We start from the raw sequence: 18,925 nt of genomic DNA on the forward strand, positions 1-18,925 counted from the left end.
GTATCGTGCCACTCCCTTCTGGCCTGCAGAGTTTCTGCTAAAAAATCAACTGATAACTTCATGGGGATTCCCTTGTATGTTGTTTGTCATTTTTCCCTTGTTGCTTTTAATATTTTTTCTTTGTCTTTAATTTTGTCAGTTTGATTACTGTGTGTCTCAGCATGTTCCTCCTTGGGTTTATCCTGACTGGGACTCTGTGCTTCCTGAACTTGGGTGACTGTTTCCTTTCCCATGTTAGGGAATTTTTTAGGATTTATCTCTTCAAATATTTTCTCAGGTCCTTTCTCTCTCTCTTCTTCCTCTGGGACCCCTATAATGCGAATGTTGGTGCATTTAATGTTATCCCAGAGGTCTCTTAGACTGTCTTCATTTCTTTTCATTCTTTTTTCTTTATTTTGTTCTGCAGCAGTGATTTCCACCATTCTGTCTTCGAGGTCACTTATCCGTTCTTCTGCCTCACTTATTCTGCGATTAATTCCTTCTGGGGTCTTTTTCATTTCAGTTATTATATTGTTCATCTGTTTGTTTTTTCTTTAGTTCTTCTAGGTCTTTATTAAACATTTCTTGCATCTTCTCGATCCTTGCCTCCACTCTTTTTCCAAGATCCTGGATCATCTTCACTATCATTATCCTGAATTATTTTTCCGGAAGGTTGCCTATCTCCACTTTACTTAGTTGTTTTCCTGGGGTTTTATCTTCTTCCTTTACCTGGGACATGTATACCTTTACCATTTCATTTCATATAATTTTCTGTGATTGTGGATTTTGTTCTGCAGGCTGCAGGATTGTACTTCTTCTTGCTTCTGCTGTCTCCCAATTGTCCTTTCCTTGTGGTGTTGTGGACACGGTGCCCTTCCTGGCATTGATATCTGACAGTATACAGATTATTGCCAAGCGGGGAAACTCACTGGAGTCTTTACATCTGAAGTTTTTATTGGGGCTTCATCATATACACCTAGTTGACTGCCCATGTGTCTGGCCTCAGCCTCCAGCCCCTCTGGAGGTCAAACTGGTACCCCATGACCCAATGCTTCCACCCTAAATCACACTATTAGGGCAATTTGGCTTGACCCATGACCCTAGGTAAATAAAAACACTCCTATCAGGCATGGCATTCCAAAGGCTTAGAGATTACCTCCCAGAATGGAGAAGAAAGACCAGACCTCTCTTTTATTATATAGTTTGTTTTTCAGCCAACCCTTATTAAGTACTTAGTGTGTTCCAGGCACTGTGCTCAGTTATTACACTATTGTATAGGTGCAGGTGAGGAAACAGAGTTGCCAAGACAGGGTGTCTCGTCCAGGGTGTTATAACTAGTGAGCACAGCGCCATTTCAAACCTGTGTCTGGGCTTATAATCAATACCTTATGCTGCTCTTTACCACATGATTAAATATTATTTATGGCCTTTTGAAAAGTCAAAAATATTGAATATGATTTGCAATTGCCTGTAGGTAGCATCTTGTAACTTTGTTGCTGGCTCTTGGATAGAATACCTAGAGAGAAAACCATAGGGGAGAAAAAGTAGAAGGTTTTAATGCCACAGATGTATTTTTCTGTATCTCCCATTTTTCATTCTTTTCTTAGTATCCATTAAAAAACTGAATTAGCAGCAATCTCCACTCTTCATAATTATCGTCATGAGGTCATTTGAGTACCAATGTAGGAAGAATGCTGTCTTCCTGTTAAAACTCCACTTTCTGTAGCCAAATGGAAATTTTAATTCTAGATCCTTTATTGGGTCTTTTCAAGGTTTTTCCTGGACAGAACAAGATCTTCTATATATGAGATCCAAAAAGTAAGAAAATGGCTCTTTTGAGAGTACTAAGGAGTACTCAGTACCACTTCTTTACTTCTTGCTGTGCCATGGGGAACTTATCCTCCTTCCTCAGGTAGAGGGGTTTTAGTATATACTTGGTGTAGGGCCAATTATTGATTCTTCCCTCTTCCATAAAAGAAAGATCACAGGTTATCATTAACATCTCAAGTTTACTTTAAAGTGTTGCTTCAGGTGAATTTTTTCAATTAAATACTGGTAAAGCATTCATACCAAGTCTATTTTCATACAAGTGAGGATTAACTATTTGTCAAAGAAACATAAATAACTATAAGGCCTAATTTTTCTTTGCCTTTTTGATATGTGAGAAGCTGAAAGAAAGGAAAAAATTAATAAGTCAAGAGGACTTATCTGGTGGTCCAGTGGTTAAGATTCCGCATTTCCAGTTCAGGGGGCACAGATTCAATCACTGGTGGGGGAAGTTCCACATGACATGTGGTGCAGCCTAAATAAATAAATAAATAAATAAATAAATGGATTATAGCCTTTAAAAATGTCAATATCTGGATGTTCAGATACTGATATTTCTCCTGTCAGACCTACAAATACACTCAAACTACATTGATACTACTTTTGCCTCTTACTGCTGATCAAGCATAATGTTGATCTTATTGCTGATTGACAGAAGCACTGATCTTTCTATTGACTTTCTTCCAGACGAAGAAAAGAACAAGCAGAACAAAACAAAAACTCAAATCAATGATCCCAGTGACGGAAAAGCAAAAAGTATACGGCATGCTTATGTTCACAAACCATATCTTTATTCAAAGTATTATAGTGATTCTGATGACGAGCTTACTGTAGAACAACGGCGGCAATCTATAGTAAGTCAGATTTGATCTCTTATTATTTTAACATGTTAAGTCAGGTTGGCAAACTTGACTAGTCTGTTTACAAGGTACTGGTGAGCATTTGAAACAGTGACATATAGGTTCTACTTTCAGGAACCTTGTCATTTAACTAGGCAGAATAGACATAAACATATGATGGAGGTGTTCATATCATGATTCGTGGTAGTGAAAAACTGGTAACAACCTAGGTGTTTCACAGTGTCGAAATGTTTGACTCAAATATGGATCCAGCCATAAAGAGAGATGACATCAGTCATTAACATAATATTAAGAAGGAAGCGCAGTCCATCCACATATTTCCTGCATTTGAAAAAACTTCTAAGATGTGCTATTATTAACAGGTTTTTAGAGAAAAAAATTGCTACCTTGTTGTATATGTACATCAATTTTAAGATGGCTTATGATATCAGAAACATTAAAATATGAAAAATTGTACATCATAGATTGAGGAAATATTACTACATGAAAAATGACTTGAAGGAAGTGCACCAAAATGTTAATAGTGGCTTATCTCTTGAGGTTAGTTGATAAGGAGTTACGCTTATGCTTAGGATGTTTGGTGCTTTGAGGCTTTGAGTTCTGGGTGGGAAAGAGATGGTGGAGTAACACACAATGACTGGATTTTCCCTGGCTTTAAAATATGACTGCAGAAAGTCCCATGTCTAAAACCTGGGTCCTGAGATTATGACCAGAAGGTCACATTTGTTGTAGGACTAGCCTGTCACTTGAATCTGTATTTCAACTTTCTTTTTTGAGAAAATCAAAAAATTATGGAGACCTACCTCTACACTTGATGCTCATAGATATTTTTACAGCTATCCTTTTAACTGAAATAGCAGTTTATTAAGCCACCACTTCCCAAAATGATACCTTTAAATTGACGGTATTCTTTAAGAGTAATGGAAAAGTTTAACTTCTCTCTCTTTTATTCCTCTGGTAACGTCCAGATTGAAACACATGCACATGCACATACGCACATATGTATGTAGTAGTAAATATGCACTTTTGCAGAGCCCATTAATTTGTAAGAACATCTGAAGGGCAAGTGTGCTTTTTTCCCCAAAGTGTTTTTGCTTTTGCCTGATAATCTGTTAGGATAATTATGAATATTTTGTGGTTTTAGGCTAAAGAAAAAGAAGAGAGGCTTTTAAGAAGGCAAATTAATAGAGAGAAACTTGAGGAAAAACGAAAACAGAAAGCAGAAAAGACAAAGTCTTCAAAAGCTAAGAATCAAGGTATGGGAGATGTTAACTTTTAATATTCTAAACTACCTTATATACTCCATTATTTTGTAGCTATTAATATAACTTATGAGATATAATTTTGATCATTTTATTTTATAATCATATCTCAAAAAAACTTCACTTTTTTAAATTATGTGTTTTAAAGTATGGAAGATTTCCTTTTTAATCTAATGTGTTTCATCACTTTTTAAATTATATTTCTGTATCTAAAGTAAACATTCTATCACATACCAGATAATACACCTCACATGTTAGCAATTTATTCTCCAGTGATGGTGGAATGAATTATCACTGGAAAATTTATTGTTAACCTGTGAGTCCTCAAGCCTTGCAGTGATAATAATGGAATTCATCTACACTTTATGTTAACCAAAATGTCAAACATTTATCTGGAATATTTCATTGAATAAAATTGAACTTCCTCTGGACACTGATCTTGTGTGATATAAAATACACAGATATACATATATGAACATTTGAAATAAAAAATACGACTTCTCCATCTAAAAAATTATTTTTATTCTAACACAGCTTAGAGATATTAAAGCCATTTTGCATTTTTACAGTGATTAGAAAACCTTAATGAAAAATAAATATTACACTGTTTTTAAAATTCTGTTGTGAGATACAGTTTATTGATTGCTTCTTTCCCAGGCAAAAGTAGTGTGGACTTAGAAGAATCATCAACAAAGAGTTTGGAACCCAAAGCCCCCCGAAGTAAAGAAGTCCTTAAAGAACGGAAAGTTTTAGAGAAAAAGGTAGCCTTAAGCAAAAAGAGAAAAAAGGATTCCAGGTACATATTTTATCTGGCCACATTCCCACTGTAACATTCTCTCGTCATGCTTTCAGAAGAGAGGCTTTGAAAATGACAGTAAAGAGTGAGACCTTTAATGTGTATGTTATTTCATGTTTATGAAAGACCTTAGGGTTTCCTTTTCAGTATCATAATTCATCATAATTCATTGTATTAATATCTATAATGTTTCAAAGTAGTGTATACTAATCTTTTGAGGGGGCAGACTTTTTAGATAATCTGACGGAAGCTATGGGCTCTTTGCCCAGAAAAATGCACATGCATAAGCACACAGTTGCCCTAGAATTTCAGAGAGTTTTATAGACGCTCTAGAAGTACTCAGGAAGTATCCCTGTTCTGGACATTCAGTTACCTCTTTTTTTTTTTTTTTTTGTGGTACACGGGCCTCTCACTGTTGTGGCCTCTCCCGTTGCGGAGCACAGGCTCCGGACGTGCAGGCTCAACGGCCATGGCTCATGGGCCCAGCCGCTCCGTGGCATGTGGGATCTTTCTGGACCGGGGCACGAACCCGTGTCCCCTGCATTGGCAGGCGGACTCTCAACCATTGCGCCACCAGGGAAGCCTTCAGTTACCTCTTACTGACAGTGGCTGCTTCCATTCTCCAGACTTTCCAGGCAGTTCACTTCACCAGAATCTCATGCTTCTCCCCATAAACCAGAGGTCCAAGCCAAAATTTTTTTTAGCACTGCATTATCATGGTTAATTCTATAAGAATTACAAAGCTGAAGAGATTGAGAGTGGCTGTCTAGCCATGGGCTATAACTTTGCTGTTCCATTGTGATGCAGTTATATAAATTTATCTTAAACTTGAAGATAGCTGAATCAATCATTTGCAGAACTCAGTGGGAGGAGTTACATCTCATTTTTCTTATAGACCTCATTCCTGTCGATCTGAATAAATAAAACTACCCTGTTTATTCAAAAGATAAGACTTTCAAAATGAAATTGTAGCCCATATCATATTCATCTTCAAGCAACATTCAGGAAATTTTGTTTCAAGAATACTTTCCTATAGGGCCAAGAGTGTTCCATGTCACATTTGGGATTGAGTTCTTCACTGTTGACCAAGAATAGGATTTAAATTGAAATTCACAAGTCTCTATGTACAAATTAAATGTTTATAGTAAAGAAAAGCTAAGGTTTTTTTTTTTAATCTTCCTGAGAAATTCTGATATTTGATTCAGAGTTCATATTTCACTTTTTTTTTTAACATCTTTATTGGAGTATAATTGCTTTACAATGGTGTGTTAGTTTCTGCTTTATAACAAAGTCAATCAGTTACACATATACATATGTTCCCATATCTCTTCCATCTTTCATATTGCATTTTTTCCCCCACCTAGGAATGTTGACGAGAATTCTAAAAAGAAACAGCAATCTGAAGAAGATTCCAAAGAAACCCTCAAAACAAGTGAGGTGTGTCTTAATTAATAAAACCCCATTTTAACTGTTCTTTTGTTAGATATACGCCATTCAGTCCTTTGTAGTAAAACTTAGAATACAATCTGATTTTTTCCAAGTTGAATAAAAAATCCATCACATTCAGCATTCTAACACCCCCATCCTATTATGGCCTGAAGTCCTCATTTTGGCAAGTTGATTCTTATGATCTTTTATCTGGATAATAGCTACTTTTCTACTCCCTTCCCTTCCCCCAACTTCCCCACTTCTTATTTCCTATATTGGCAATAATAAAATTGCCAAGAATAATAACGAAAAAGAAAAGGGAAAAAAGCTAAAATCCCTCTACAAATAGATTGTCTGTTCTATTCTCTTCCATTCTCATCAACATATGTTCATAATTTTGTAGATAGATGTAATCTTGCAAAGTGTTTTTGTTTTTTTTGGGTTTTTTTTGTGGTACGTGGGTCTGTCACTGTTGCGGCCTCTCCCACTGCGGAGCACAGGCTCTGGACGCGCAGGCCTAGCGGCCATGGCTGATGGGCCCAGCCGCTCCGCGGCATGTGGGATCCTCCTGGACTGGGACATGAACCCATGTCCCCTGCATCGGCAGGCGGACTCTCAACCACTGCGCCACCAGGGAAGCCCTGCAAAGTGTTTTTAATGTTCCCTCTTTGCTCATTGTATGCTGTGACTTCCTAATTATAATATTTGATTGTACAATATTATATTGAATACCATAATTTAAGCATTTCCTCTTAGTTGAGCACTTAGATTGTTTCTAAGATGTGATCATTTTAAATAGTAAAAATATGTACATAAAACTACCCCCAAAATGTTCAATAAGTACATTTCTTCTCCTTTTTGCCTTATTTTCTTGAGATAAACTTTTGTTTTCACTGGGTTTAAATGTTTATGTATACTGCCATATTTATAACTCTGTAGCTGAACTATCTTAACACTTGTAAGGGAAACAATGGTTTAGTAATTATTTATTCGTAGCCAGTAAATGTTCTTGATGTCTTTATCCAGAAATTAGAGGCATATTTGTAAGTATATCCTGATATTCTAATGGCATATCTTTAAAATATTTAACTTTATTTTATGAGAAATTTCTGTGAAAAATCTCATAAAATTTTATTCACATTAATTGGTTAGAACTTACTGTAAAATTAGGTTGATGAAATCCCTGTACTTTCTTTGAGGAGTTTAATTTTAAAGTATTTTTTAAGATGTTGATCCCAATATTAGTAGTTGCTAAAATGTAAAAAGATGCAGTGATAAACTGACCCAGAGACACAGAGGGCTTTCTGAGTACTTCAGCCCATTATTTGAATAAGAATAATTATAGCTAGTCCATGAGTCTTTATTAGAGTGTGCTTAGTCATTAACATTAATCCCTTCAGAGCTGTACTGTGGGATAGGGAGGAAAGTTTGGATGTTTTGGTCTATTAGTATCTTCCCTTGGATACATCAATGTATACATACATTATATATAACATTATTATTACCATGAGTTATTGTGTGCATTTGAAGCTTCCTAAGTAGCTTGTCTTACAGGTAACCTAAATTCATGGAGTTCCTATAAATAATTTGGGTTTCTAAATTAAAATATAAAAAACTTTTATTTCATTGCAAAATTTTTAAATTGGCTTCATTAGGTTTTCAGCTTTTGGACTAAAAAGAACATTGCTTTGTCATTCTTTCAGCTTATATTTATTAATGACCACTGGGCATTAGTGAGCTTTGGCAACTTAGAGTTTAAGAAGGCCTCCTAAATGCATGGACCTATCTCAGGAGAAAGAACTACTCTCTAAAAAGATGCTGCAATGTAGTGGGAAGGGTACTAGACTCAGAATGAAATCATCTGAACTCATTGCTAGGTGTCAAGTTATCGAATCATGCTGAGTTTCAGGTTCCTGATGCATAGAATGAAGTTAACAATATCTACTGGCTGCTGGCAAAGGTTAAATGAGTAAGGTGTAACATGTGACAGCACTCAACGTACTATATGCACCCAAATGTTAGATGTGAATATAAAAGTTAATGTTAGTATTTCTTACATTTTAACTTTTATTTTCTTACAGCATTGTGAAAAGGAAAAAGTATCTTCTTCAAAGGATTTGAAGCACATTCATGCAAAGAGTGAACCAAGTAAACCTGCTCGGAGACTTTCAGAGTCTTTGCATTCAGCTGATGAAAACAAAAATGAATCCAAAATAGAAAGGGAACATAAAAGACGGACCTCAACCCCTGTTGTGGTGGAAGGAGTGCAGGAAGAGACTGACATGAGAGATGGGAAGAGGCCAGTGGAACGGTCAGAAAGTGGCACAGAAGAACCCCAGAAACAGAAATGCACACTTAAAAATGAAAAGCATCTAAAGAGGGATGAGTCTGAAACACCATACTTGAGAAGCCTGCCTAAGAAAGAGACAAAATCCTCCAAGGACAAGCCTGAAAAAGAGAAAACTTTGTCAGAAGACAAACTGTCTACAAAACACAAGTATAAAGGTGACAGTACACATAAAACAGGTGATGAGACTGAGCTTCACTCTTCTGAGAAAGGCTTGAAAGTTGATGAAAATATTCAGAAGCCAAGTCAACAAACAAGGCTTTCTTCAGATGATAAAGCTGAACGAAAAAGTAAACATAGGAATGAAAGGAAATTATCAATTTTGGGCAAAGATGGTAAACCAGTTTCTGAATATATTATAAAAACTGATGAGAATGTTCGTAAAGAAAACAACAGAAAAGAGAGACACGGGTCAGCCGACAAAACTAAGGCAGAGCACAAATCAAGAAGATCAAGTGATTCTAAAATTCAGAAAGATTCTCTGAGTTCCAAGCAACATGGAAGCACATTACAGAGAAGAAGTGAAAGTTACTCAGAGGATAAATGTGATACGGACTCGACTAATGTAGATAGTAATTCAAAAGCAGAAGACGTTGTTCACAAGGAGAAGCGAAGAACCAAGAGCTTGTTAGAAGAGAAACTTGTGTTAAAGTCTAAATCCAAAAGCCAAGGCAAACAGTTAAAAGCAGTTGAAACAGAATCACAAGAAAATGTCACGAAACAGGTGACCACTTCAAAACCAGATAAGGAGAAGAACACAGAAGAAAGTGACCCAGATAGGCTGCGGAAGTCTAGAGTTGAAGACAGACCTTCTGAGGAAAGTGGTATGGAACCTGCATCAGAGAGCACTGCCTCTTCAACACACGGTGCACAGAGAGAGTCCAGTCACAGAGCGAAGTTACCACTAGCAAAGGAGAAGCACAAGGGTGATAAAGAGTCAAGCTCTGCCAGACTTGAGAGAAAGTTATCAGATGGGCACAAAAGCAGGAGCTTAAAGCATAGTAGTAAGGACGTGAAAAAGAAGGAAGAAAATAAATCAGAGGATAAGGATGGTAAGGAAGTTGACAGCAGTCATGAAAAGCCCAGAGGAAACAGTTCAGTCGTGGAAAAGAAATTAAGCAGAAGGTTGTGTGAAAATCGAAGAGGAAGCTTATCCCAAGAAATGACCAAAGGAGAAGAAAAATCAGCAGCAAACCCTTTGGGCACTCCCAGTAGTTCCCCCCTTCAGAGACCCAAAAAAAGCAGTGATCCTGCCTTGATGCCCGAACAAGAGCCAATGGAAATTGATCTGGAGCCAGCCATGGAAAATGCATTGGAAGTACCAAAAACCCAAAACATCAGAAGCAGTAGTTCTCAGCAAGACATTGACTCAGAAAATATTACAAAACAAAAAACCACTACAGTTCTAAAGGATGAGTTACGAACTTCCATAGTAGATTCAAAAACAGCAGCTCCAGCCTGTAAATCAGGACGTGGAACAGGAACTGTTGGTAATTCTGAAAAGCACGCTGACCATAAAAGCACCCTGACCAAGAAAGTGCATCTCCAAGGTGCTGTGTCGAAACCGAATCCCGGGGAGAAAGAGCCCACTCAACAAGGAACTCATGAAATGAATGTAGACTCTGAAACAAGTCATCGATTGTTACCTCGTGCTCTGTCAGAAAGCGACAGGGCGCAAAAGAATTTGAAAAACACCACCAGACCCACTGAAGAACGTGTTGCTCAAGGAGATACTGCTCTTGAACATTCCACAAATGTAGACTCCTCCCTGTCATTAAGTTCTGTGACTGCTGTGCCTCAGAAACAATCTCATGATTCAGGTGTAACTCCTTCAGTTGACAAAAGAACTGTTTCAGAAGGTGGCACAGCCAGCACCTTGCTTGTGGACCACTCTGAAATCCCTAACCAAAGCTTGACCGTTAGGGAATCAGAAGTCCCTAGGACAAGTGACAGCAAAGAAGGTGATGCAGTTTCCACAGTAGATAAACCAGCAAAAGCAAGCATGGATAACAAAAGACACATTCCAGAAGGTTCCCAGGCCACTGTACTCCACAGCAAGCAAGGAAAAGTAAACATGCCTCTTGGTAGTGAGTTAACAGACATGACTATGGAAAATGAGAATGTTATCAAAGAAGGTGGTTCAATGGACGTGGCTGGGAAAGGAAGTAACTTGAGTTCAAAGCAGACAATTAAGGCTTCTGTAGAAAATGGACAAAAGGATGGCATTGCTGTTAATCAGGTGGTAGGTGTGAGTACAGAAAAAGATGCTGAAACTGTTGGACTTAAGCATAGTAGAGGCCCAGGTGAAATAGAAAACTTGCCAACTGATGCTGACAGAAGGAATGAAAACAGTGAGGTGGACACCAGTGCTGAAAGCAACACTGCATCCTCTGTTTTATACCAGAGGAGCCGGAAAGCTGAGACTGCAACAGCCAGGTCTGGTAGAGCAGAAAAGACTTCCATTGCTACCAGTACTGAAGGGAAGGACAGAGGTGTTCCCCTAAACCCAGTGAAGGCGGGGGATGCCACAACCACGTCTGCAGAGACAGCAGAGGGCAGGGTGGCCCTGCCTTGCACAAGCATCGAGGCAGATGAAGGCCTCACAATGGGTGTGCACTCCAGAAAGCACTGTCTTCACGTTGGGCTGGAAGCCAGGGAAGGCACCATCTTTGCTGCAGCAGAGGAGGGTGGGGGCATTGTCACAGAAGGATTTGCTGAAAGTGAAACTTTCCTCACAAGCACCAAGGAAGGAGAAAGTGGGGAGTGCGCTGTGGCCGAGCCAGAAGAAAGAGTGGCTGACCCAGTGACGGCTCCCATGGGGACCACCAACGGCGACATCAATAGTGCAGCACCCGAAGAGAAGGATGACGCTGTGACCAGTGCAGGCTCCGAGGGGAAGTGTGATGGTTCTTCAAGTGGGGACTCAGGACTCGTGGAGGGAGCTGTTACTTTTATTAGCGAGGTTGAAAGTGATGGAGCGGTAACAAGTGCTGGCACAGAAATCAGAGAGGGGTCCCTAAGCAGTGAAGAGGTGGATGGATTCCAGAGAAATATGATGAGAATGGGCCCCAAGAAGGAAACTGAGGGGACTGTGACGTGTACAGGAGCAGAACAGAGAAGTGATAGCTTCGTCATGTGCTCAGTAGCTGGTGCAGGGCCACAGGAGGAGCGGAGGGTTACGGGGGCCCCTGAGGTCCCAGTAGATAATGACACGCCAGCGGGAACCAGTCCCACCCAGGAGGGAGGCGGGTCTGTGAATGATGGCCCAGAAGGTGAAAGCGCAGTCACCAGCACGGGGATAACAGAGGAAGATGGGGAGGGGCCAGCAAGTTGCACAGGTTCAGAAGAGAGCAGCGAAGGCTTTGCTCTAAGTTCCGAATCAGAAGAAAATGGAGAGAGTGCAATGGACAGCACAGTTGCCAAAGACGTCACCAACATACCATTAGTCGCTGCTGGTCCATGCGATGACGAAGACATCGTGACCAGCACAGGCGCGAAGGAGGAAGATGATGAAGGGGAGGGTGTCGTGACCAGTACTGGAAGAGGAAATGAGATCGGGCACGCATCAACATGCACAGGGATTGAAGAAGAAGGTGAAGGGGTGTCCATTTGTGAAAGTGCAGAAGAAGGGGATGGTCGGATTGGCACTGCAGTGGGGCATGTGGAAGCCGAGGCCGGGGCTGCCATCCCGAATGCAAATGAGAGTAATGTTGATAGCATGAGTGGTGCCGAGAAGGACATTAAAGATGCAGAAATCTGCTCCAGTGCCAAAGGGATTGTGGAAAGCAGCGTGACCAGCGCAGCTGCAGGAAAGGGCGAAGCGGCTCCGGTTCGTGAAGGTTGCGAGGGTCCCATGACTAATGCAGCTTCAGATCACAGTGACAGTCAGCTCACCAGAAAAGAAAACGTCAACGATACCACTATTTCCACTGGCCTGGTGGGGGGCAGTTATGAGGCTCTTGTATCCGGTGCAGTCCCAGAATACAAGGCTCATCACACGTCACCAGATGAAAAAGCAGATGAAGGTATCATCACTTCTGTGGAAAATGAAGACTGTGATGGCCTTGTGGCTGCTAAAGCCAGTGTCAGTATTAGGAACCCAGCTTGTTTAGCCAGCGGTAAAAGTCAAGGCAAAGGCTTGATGATTTCTACCAGTACAACAAATGATTTCACCCTGCAGCTAAACACGATGGTAGGTATGGAAGAAGGTCGTTCAAGTGCCCTGAGAACTGAAGAAAGTGTGGAGGGCCCCAGAGTGAACGTGGAAGAATTTGAGGTCCCCATGCCCAGTGCGGTGTCAAGCGATGAGAGCCAACTCCCGGCTGCTAGAAACGAGGAGAAAGACGAGTGTGCCATGATTTCCACAAGCATAGGGGAGGAGTTTGAAGTGCCCATTTCCAGTGCAACAACCATCCAAGGTGCCGAGAGTCAGCAGCCAGTTGTAGCAGTTGAAGAACGAGCTAAAGGGCCAGTCTTGGTGAGCGCTGATGACTTCGATGTGCCCATGCCCAGCGCACCTGCGGAAGTCGAGAGCCCCCTCGCTTCAACCAGCAAGGAGGAAAAAGATGAGTGTGCCCTCATTTCCACCAGCATCGCAGAAGAGTGCGAGGCCTCCATTTGTGGTGTGGCTGTGGGAAGGGAACATGAGCGATCCATCCCGGGCATGGAGGAGAAAGATGGGAGTGCCATCATATCAACAAGCTCGGTAGAAGACTGCGAGGGCCCAGTGTCCAGTGCTGCCCCTCAGGAGGAAGTCCATCCCTTGGTCACACCAGCGGAGGAGACGAGTGACACCGCCATGATTTCCACCAGCACCTCAGAAGGACGTGAAGCAGTCATGGTGGGTGCCGTCCCACAGGATGAAGATCAGCTCGCCATTGTGGGAACAGAGGACTTGAGCGATGCTGCCATCATCTCCACCAGCACAGCCGAATGTGTGCTGGCCGCCACTGGCCTAGACAGGCACGAAGAGAATCAGCTGACTGCAGGCAACCCTGAAGGAAAAGATGACCTGTCAGCCTCGAAGATGAGCAAGGCTGAGGCCCCTCTGCCCAGCCTAATTGCTGAGGACAACTGTCAGTATCCTGGGCCATCCACAGGAGAAAAAGAAGTGGGCCCCATGGTGGCAGTGGGCACCAGGGAAGGGCACAACAGGGTGTCGGTCAGCGTGCTCTCTGCAGGTGCTGGGTGTGCACCAGAGACACTGAAGTCTGGCAAGGACTGTGCAGGCAAAGATCAGAGAGAAGATGAAAGCCCTGAGGCAGGGACGTCGGGGGACAGCACTCCAGGCAGGTGTCCGGCAGGGGTTAGTGTGGACTTGCCTCTCGACCCTCGAGGAGCAGAGCAGGCAGCCAACGACTCCTCCGTCAGGGTGCTCTGTTTGACAGCTGTAAATACTGGTGCTAAAAAATCTGATGATCAGCAGGGGCCTGAGGGCAACTTGAAAACCACCACTGAGTGTATTAATGGCCAAGAATCAGAAGTTGCTCCTTCTCACATGACAGTTCTTCCTGCTGCCTATGCTGTAGCTCTCTCGGCTCCTAAGTGCAAGCAGGACTTGGCTATCAGGAGTGATCGCAGTGGCAAGTGGAGCGCTCCAGCGCCTGCTGAGAAAACAGGAGATGGTAGCAGCATGACCGTGTCCTTCCAGGAAGAAGGAGGCCTTGAAGTCACTGTTTCTTCTGAAGAGAATTTGCGTAACATAGGTGAGAATCTCCTAAGTGCACATTGTTGCATTTTACAAAGATAATTGTGTGTAGAGGACATTTAAGACAATCTTCCAAAAGATGGTTTGGATTCTAGAACGTTACAAAATAGCTCTCATCCAACTTGAAGGTCAAGCTTCTCTAAAATTGTGTTTAAAAGCTTAAAGCCTTAGACCTGCTTCTCATGTGCGATGAGGCCAGAGGCCAGAGCCTGAGAGCCAGGTCATCAGCTGGCCAAGTGTTGTCTGCAGGACTGTTGCAAGTTACTAAACCTCTTGGACCTTCAGGTTTCTTATCAATCAAAATGAAGATCCCTTACAACAACGTATGAAATTAGTGTATTTTTTATCACCCTTATTTTACAAATGAGGAAAAAGATTGAGAGTTTAAATAACTTGCATAGTACTCAGGTGCCTCTTAGAAAAAAAAAATTACTTCAGAGCCTCAGTTTTCTGTTGTATAAAAAGGAGATAATAGTACAAAAACAAGCATCATTCTAACCCTTATCTGACTTACAGACTTGAACTATGTGTCAGTTCAGTCTAGCTGGCTACTGCTAATCGAGGGAGCACATTATTATTTTTAATGGAGTTTATTGTTCATATAAATGAGTTAGTTTCTGGTTTAGAATTGTTTGAAAAGGAAAAGCATTCCTTCCTGGTAGATTTCAGAGTGCTGGTCTTGTTAGAAACAGTTGGTAACTTTCAAAGGTGTAAGCTTTAAGCATGGTCATTCATACACTCCCACTTCAGACACATTACACCAGGTACCACTGTGGATTCAAAGATAAATAGTCAAGATGGGAAAATAGCTGTGAATCTAGCCATGTATTGTACATAGGCCATGACACTGCAGTGTGACAGGTGCTTAGAATAGGGTTAACCACAGAATGCTGTGAGAACTCAGAGGGGCATATGGGCTGGACTTGAAGGGATCAGGGATGTTGTCTTCCTTTCTACTCTGATTGTATAAATTGTAGCATCCTGGACTTTTCAACTGGAATAGACCTTAGATACCATATAAATGCAGCCTCCAGAGGCTGAGGCCAGTAGGTTTAGTCCTGTTCATTATAGGGACTTAGATAGGAGACATTAAGAAATGTCCCAAGGGTTGAAATAAGTGACTTTAAAATTTTCCATTGATTTTAGCTTAGGGTAAATTGAACACTCTGGAAGTTTTTTTATGACTCAACCATTGCTACAGTCTATTATTCCTCCTGCCTCCCCCCTTTTCTTCTCCCTGAAGAAACAGAAATAGGAGGGCTTTTAGCAAAGGCAAGCTTGCAGCCTCTTGGAGAAAGGAAGGGTTTTCTTTGGAGACTTACATGTGGGCAGGTGAGAGAAACTGGAAGTCACAGGACAGAAGAGAGAAGGAAAGAAACGACCAAGACAGGGATAGGTTTGAGTCTCTAGCAGAGAAAATTCTGTTCTCTTTTTATCCACTTCACAGTTTTTAACTTTATGTTCAACTTTGCTGTGTCAGCATGAAGCAAGTACAGTGAGTCTATTCACAAATCACCTTCTTTATTGGGAATATACCGCAGTGGCCTAGAATATTTTCTTTTAGGGACAAACTTGATGTAGATCACTATAGAAAAATTCTTGGAAATAAGATGTCCTCACAAATAATATTGTATCATTCTTTGTGGGCAGCCATCTTAACAGCAAAAAAACATTTTCACACACCCCCTCCACCAAAAATGAGTAAATGACCCCTTGCCTTTCATCTGAGAATTTTCGTATATATTCCTTTTTACTGTTTTCTATTGACAGCAGAGGAAGAGGGCATGGCATACTAGATAACAACATTCTGTTACCTTTTGATTCAGGATGTATTTTGCAAGCAAATTCTTAAGTTGATTTAGTGCTTTGAATTTCATTAGGCACTGAAGAGTCTCCATTGAATGATTTGGGAGGATTGGGACTGAAAGCCAACTTGAAAACTGAGGTATGGCTGGTAATTCAGTTATGCTGAACTGTCAGTGGTGTAAGTACCTTTTCACCATATATAGACATATGTACACTTGAGCAGAATATAGTTCCTGTATTCTGTATAGCTATACAAGCAGAGTATAGCTTCTCATTGTACTTAAGACATTTAAGTTTTGTTATTGTCACATCCTATAGGGGAAAAGCTAAGAACCTCAGTACCTCAGTTAATAGTGCCATCATCAGTTCCATCCACTCAAACCAGAAACCCAAGAGTCACCCTCAGTCACCCCACATTCAGTCCATTTCCAAAATATAACTTGAATCCATCTATTTCTATTTCTATAGCTGCCACGTAATCTAAGCCACTACTTCAGTAGTGTCCCCATTGGACTTTCTTCCTCTCCGGTCCCTCCTCTAGTCTTCACACAGCCCTGAGAGCTATCTTGAAAAACATAAATTAGGTCGTGTCATTGCTCTGCTTGAAATTTCCAGTGGCTTCCCATCATACTTAGAATAAAATCTCGTTTGGGGGGTGTTTTTTTGTTTTTGTTTTTTTATCACAGCAGGCACTGCAGTGGTTCAGGGTGAGCTGTGGTGAGACTTGAGCCTCTTGAGGAAGTGGGGCAGATCAGGAAAGGCCTTGTGTGTTGTACTCTTTTACTTTAAAGCAATAGGAGAGCCATTGATGGATGAAATTAGTTTTATCATATTTTATTTTATTTTATTTTTTTGTTTCTGAAGGTTGACAGTATTCATTTTTAAATTTCACAAACTTGAAAGTAGACTTTTATATTGTCACAGGATGTTGGGTGTTTTGTTTAATTCACTTGAGGTGAATTAAACTTACCTTCTTATTTCAAAAACCTCATTTAACTTATTTGTTATGGTGCTTTGGACTTTTTAGGTATTTGTGCCATCAGAGGAAGAGAAAAATCATGAAATTCCAGCACCACCAGAAAGTCCAAGTGGGAGAAAGCTGAGTGGAGTCGGTAAACTCCTTTTAGTGGTTGTTCACATTACTTTTTCCTTGCATGTGGTTTTATCTTTTATTGCCACATAAAATTAGTAGCTAACTTGTAATAAAACATCGACAGGCTATATGGATTTACCTCTCACTTTTTAACATAGGTTAGAGGGAACTCTTTACTATTTCATTTTTGACTTATACTTTTTCTCATGAAGTATCAGTATTATGTCAATCAATATTATGTAAGGTAATTATTTAAATCCAATGTCTCCAAATAATTGTGGCCAAACAAGTTGCTTTGGAGCAAACCCTTGCTCAAGCTCACAAATGTGTCAGTGTGGCCCTCCCTGTCCTTTAAGGTGCTATCACAGTTCACTTCCAAAAGTCTAGTCTCCGGCCCCTGTTCCCACTTCTTTTAACCTCACGCTCATGGCTCCTGGGCTCTGGCAGTTGCCCAGTTACTGAAGCTACTTCCCGCTTGCATAGCCTCTTCTCAGTCTCTCTGTGCAGTAGTATTTGGTGTCCACTAAGTATTTTTTAGGGGAGAGCCTCAGTGTCAGACAGGATTAGGACAGCGGCTCTCAAACACTTTGGTGTCAGGACCACTTTACAAATGACTTCATCTAAATCTGATTACCTCCCAAAGACCCTAACTCCAATACCGTCACATTGGGGGTTAGGATTTCAGTATATGGGGTGGGTGGCAATATATTCCATGTGAGCGGGACAGAAACATCCAGTCCATAGCATTCAAAAAACTGCAAAGTTCAGGTAAAGCATGATCCAGGAGCAAAGACACAGCTTGCAAAGGCCCAATTTCTTATCTTCTCCTTTAGCCCCCAGCAGAAGTAATCACTTTCTCATTCTTGGTCTTTAGGAAGATATCTTTGTGCTGTCATTCATGGCTGAAATCCTGAGACTTACTCTGATTCAGTTTAGGTACCTGAATTATATTGTTCTATCTTTTTTTTTTAACTCAGCCATATATTGTGGGCAGCCTTCATTGTCATTGTATACAGATCAACTTCATTTGTTTTAATAGTGGTCTGTAATGCATTTTCCCATTTGTTATTAGATATTTTAGTGGTCTCCAGATTTTGTAGTTTTTACTAGCTGCAGTGAGCTTCCATATGCATGTAACCATGCATTTCCCTAAGTGTTTTCATAAGAGTGAGTTGAGAGGTCAAAGAATATGTAAGTTTTGCATTTTCATTTCAAGCACTTGATACTCCCCCTACTTTGGAGGCAAATATTGAAGGATGAGTAGGTGTATATTCAGTGGACAAGGCAAAGAGAAAGGCAGTGTGTATAAATCCTCACCGGGAACTATCTGGGGCAGTCAGGGTGGGGACCTTCCAAGGCACAACCATCTGAAAGGGCAGCCTTCAAAGTATGTGACCTCAGAAGCCTTATAAGCAAAAGTACCAGGCAGTCCTGGAAGACCACCCCAAGACCTGGTAAGCCATTCATGCTCACATGTTAAAACCCTAACGATGACTAATCTATCCAAAACTTGGACAGATGCATTAATTAAAATTTGTATGTATGTGTTATAATACAAATAATTAATATCCCATTTGTTAATTGTCAAGAAGGTAACATTTTTGGATTCTGAAGTTCTTTGTTCCCACAGTTATATTTCAGTTTACTTTACTGTGTTTAGGTATGGTTCAATAAGAGATCTACTTATGTAAAAGGAAGTTGTTTTTAAAAGAAAAATGTGTGTTCTGTCACTGTTGAGTAGAAACAGTAGACCTTGTACTTCAAGTTTCCAAAGAATATAAATAGACCATTGCCATTTGAAGGGATAGGATCTAACTTTT

At 40.7% G+C, this 18,925-nt stretch overlaps 1 protein-coding gene across 10 annotated transcripts in view; it reads left to right on the plus strand.

The window, feature by feature from the left end:
* Positions 1-18,925, plus strand: part of BOD1L1 (biorientation of chromosomes in cell division 1 like 1) — a 55,750-nt gene that overhangs the window by 17,353 nt on the left and 19,472 nt on the right. For 6 of the 10 annotated variants that reach the window (XR_004478515.2, XR_004478514.2, XM_033410682.2 and 3 more), the window contains exons 6-12: positions 2,494-2,660; positions 3,811-3,922; positions 4,586-4,724; positions 6,089-6,161; positions 8,234-14,204; positions 16,087-16,151; positions 17,040-17,124. Coding sequence is in view for 6 of the 10 variants with exons in the window: in XM_033410682.2 (XP_033266573.1) it covers positions 2,494-2,660; positions 3,811-3,922; positions 4,586-4,724; positions 6,089-6,161; positions 8,234-14,204; positions 16,087-16,151; positions 17,040-17,124 (6,612 nt within the window). In the remaining 4 variants the exon portion in view is untranslated. The remainder of the gene's footprint in view (positions 1-2,493; positions 2,661-3,810; positions 3,923-4,585; positions 4,725-6,088; positions 6,162-8,233; positions 14,205-16,086; positions 16,152-17,039; positions 17,125-18,925) is intronic. The other 4 variants (XR_004478517.2, XR_004478516.2, XM_033410683.2 and 1 more) reach the window with 2 other exon arrangements.

The sequence above is a fragment of the Orcinus orca genome, chromosome 4 (genome assembly GCF_937001465.1).
Source record: "Orcinus orca chromosome 4, mOrcOrc1.1, whole genome shotgun sequence".
NCBI lineage: Eukaryota > Metazoa > Chordata > Mammalia > Artiodactyla > Delphinidae > Orcinus > Orcinus orca.